Here is a 563-nt window from a genome sequence, read left to right on the forward strand (position 1 = left end):
GCTCGCGACCTGTACTGGCACCAGGTCATGATGCTCGACATCGCCGCTCTGCTCGCGCTCGCCATGCTGGTGGTGCTCCTGATCGCCTTCTTGGTGGCCAAGTGCGCCGTCTACGTCTCCCGCAGCATTGGCCTGCAACTCAAAGACCCCCTGAAGAGCACGAAGAAAGACTGAATGTGTGTTTTTACGTAGGATTTGAAAGTTAGGGGTTCCCGAGGTTCTAGTCAAAACGGAACGCAAGCTCAATGTATATTTTATTGTACACTCCTCAAACACTTCGAGATAATTTACTTTTCCTCGCCTATAAAACAACAACACTGATAAACTAAGTGTTCAACTGCTCAACACTTGTAACTGTGCAACTGCAAGTTGAATACTTGCAAGTGTTCAACTCCGTAGTCTTACACTTGCAAGTGTTAAACTCGGTAGATGTGCATTTGCAAGTGTGCAAATCTTCGGTTGCACACTTCCTTAGATTGGACACTTACTGTGTAGGAAGTGTTCAACCGAGGAGTTGCACACTTGCAAGTGCACACCTACCGAGTTGCACACTTGCAAGTATT

General features: G+C 47.1%; 2 protein-coding genes across 6 annotated transcripts in view; both read left to right on the plus strand.

The window, feature by feature from the left end:
• Positions 1-563, plus strand: part of LOC113204108 (UDP-glycosyltransferase UGT5-like) — a 34,393-nt gene that overhangs the window by 23,948 nt on the left and 9,882 nt on the right. Inside the window, exon 6 of one of the 3 annotated variants that reach the window (XM_052271267.1) lies at positions 25-275. The exons of the other annotated variants lie outside the window; for them this stretch is intronic. Within the exon in view, the coding sequence (XP_052127227.1) occupies positions 25-174 (150 nt within the window). The 3' untranslated portion in view covers positions 175-275. Of the gene's footprint in view, positions 1-24; positions 276-563 lie in introns of those variants that run through there. 3 annotated transcript variants of the gene reach the window in all.
• The window catches only part of LOC113204101 (UDP-glycosyltransferase UGT5-like), an 18,495-nt gene that overhangs the window by 4,502 nt on the left and 13,430 nt on the right, over positions 1-563 (plus strand). The gene's annotated exons all lie outside the window — the stretch shown is intronic.

The sequence above is a fragment of the Frankliniella occidentalis genome, unplaced genomic scaffold (assembly GCF_000697945.3).
Source record: "Frankliniella occidentalis isolate FOCC.00 unplaced genomic scaffold, Focc_3.1 Scaffold156, whole genome shotgun sequence".
NCBI classification, from domain to species: Eukaryota; Metazoa; Arthropoda; class Insecta; order Thysanoptera; family Thripidae; genus Frankliniella; species Frankliniella occidentalis.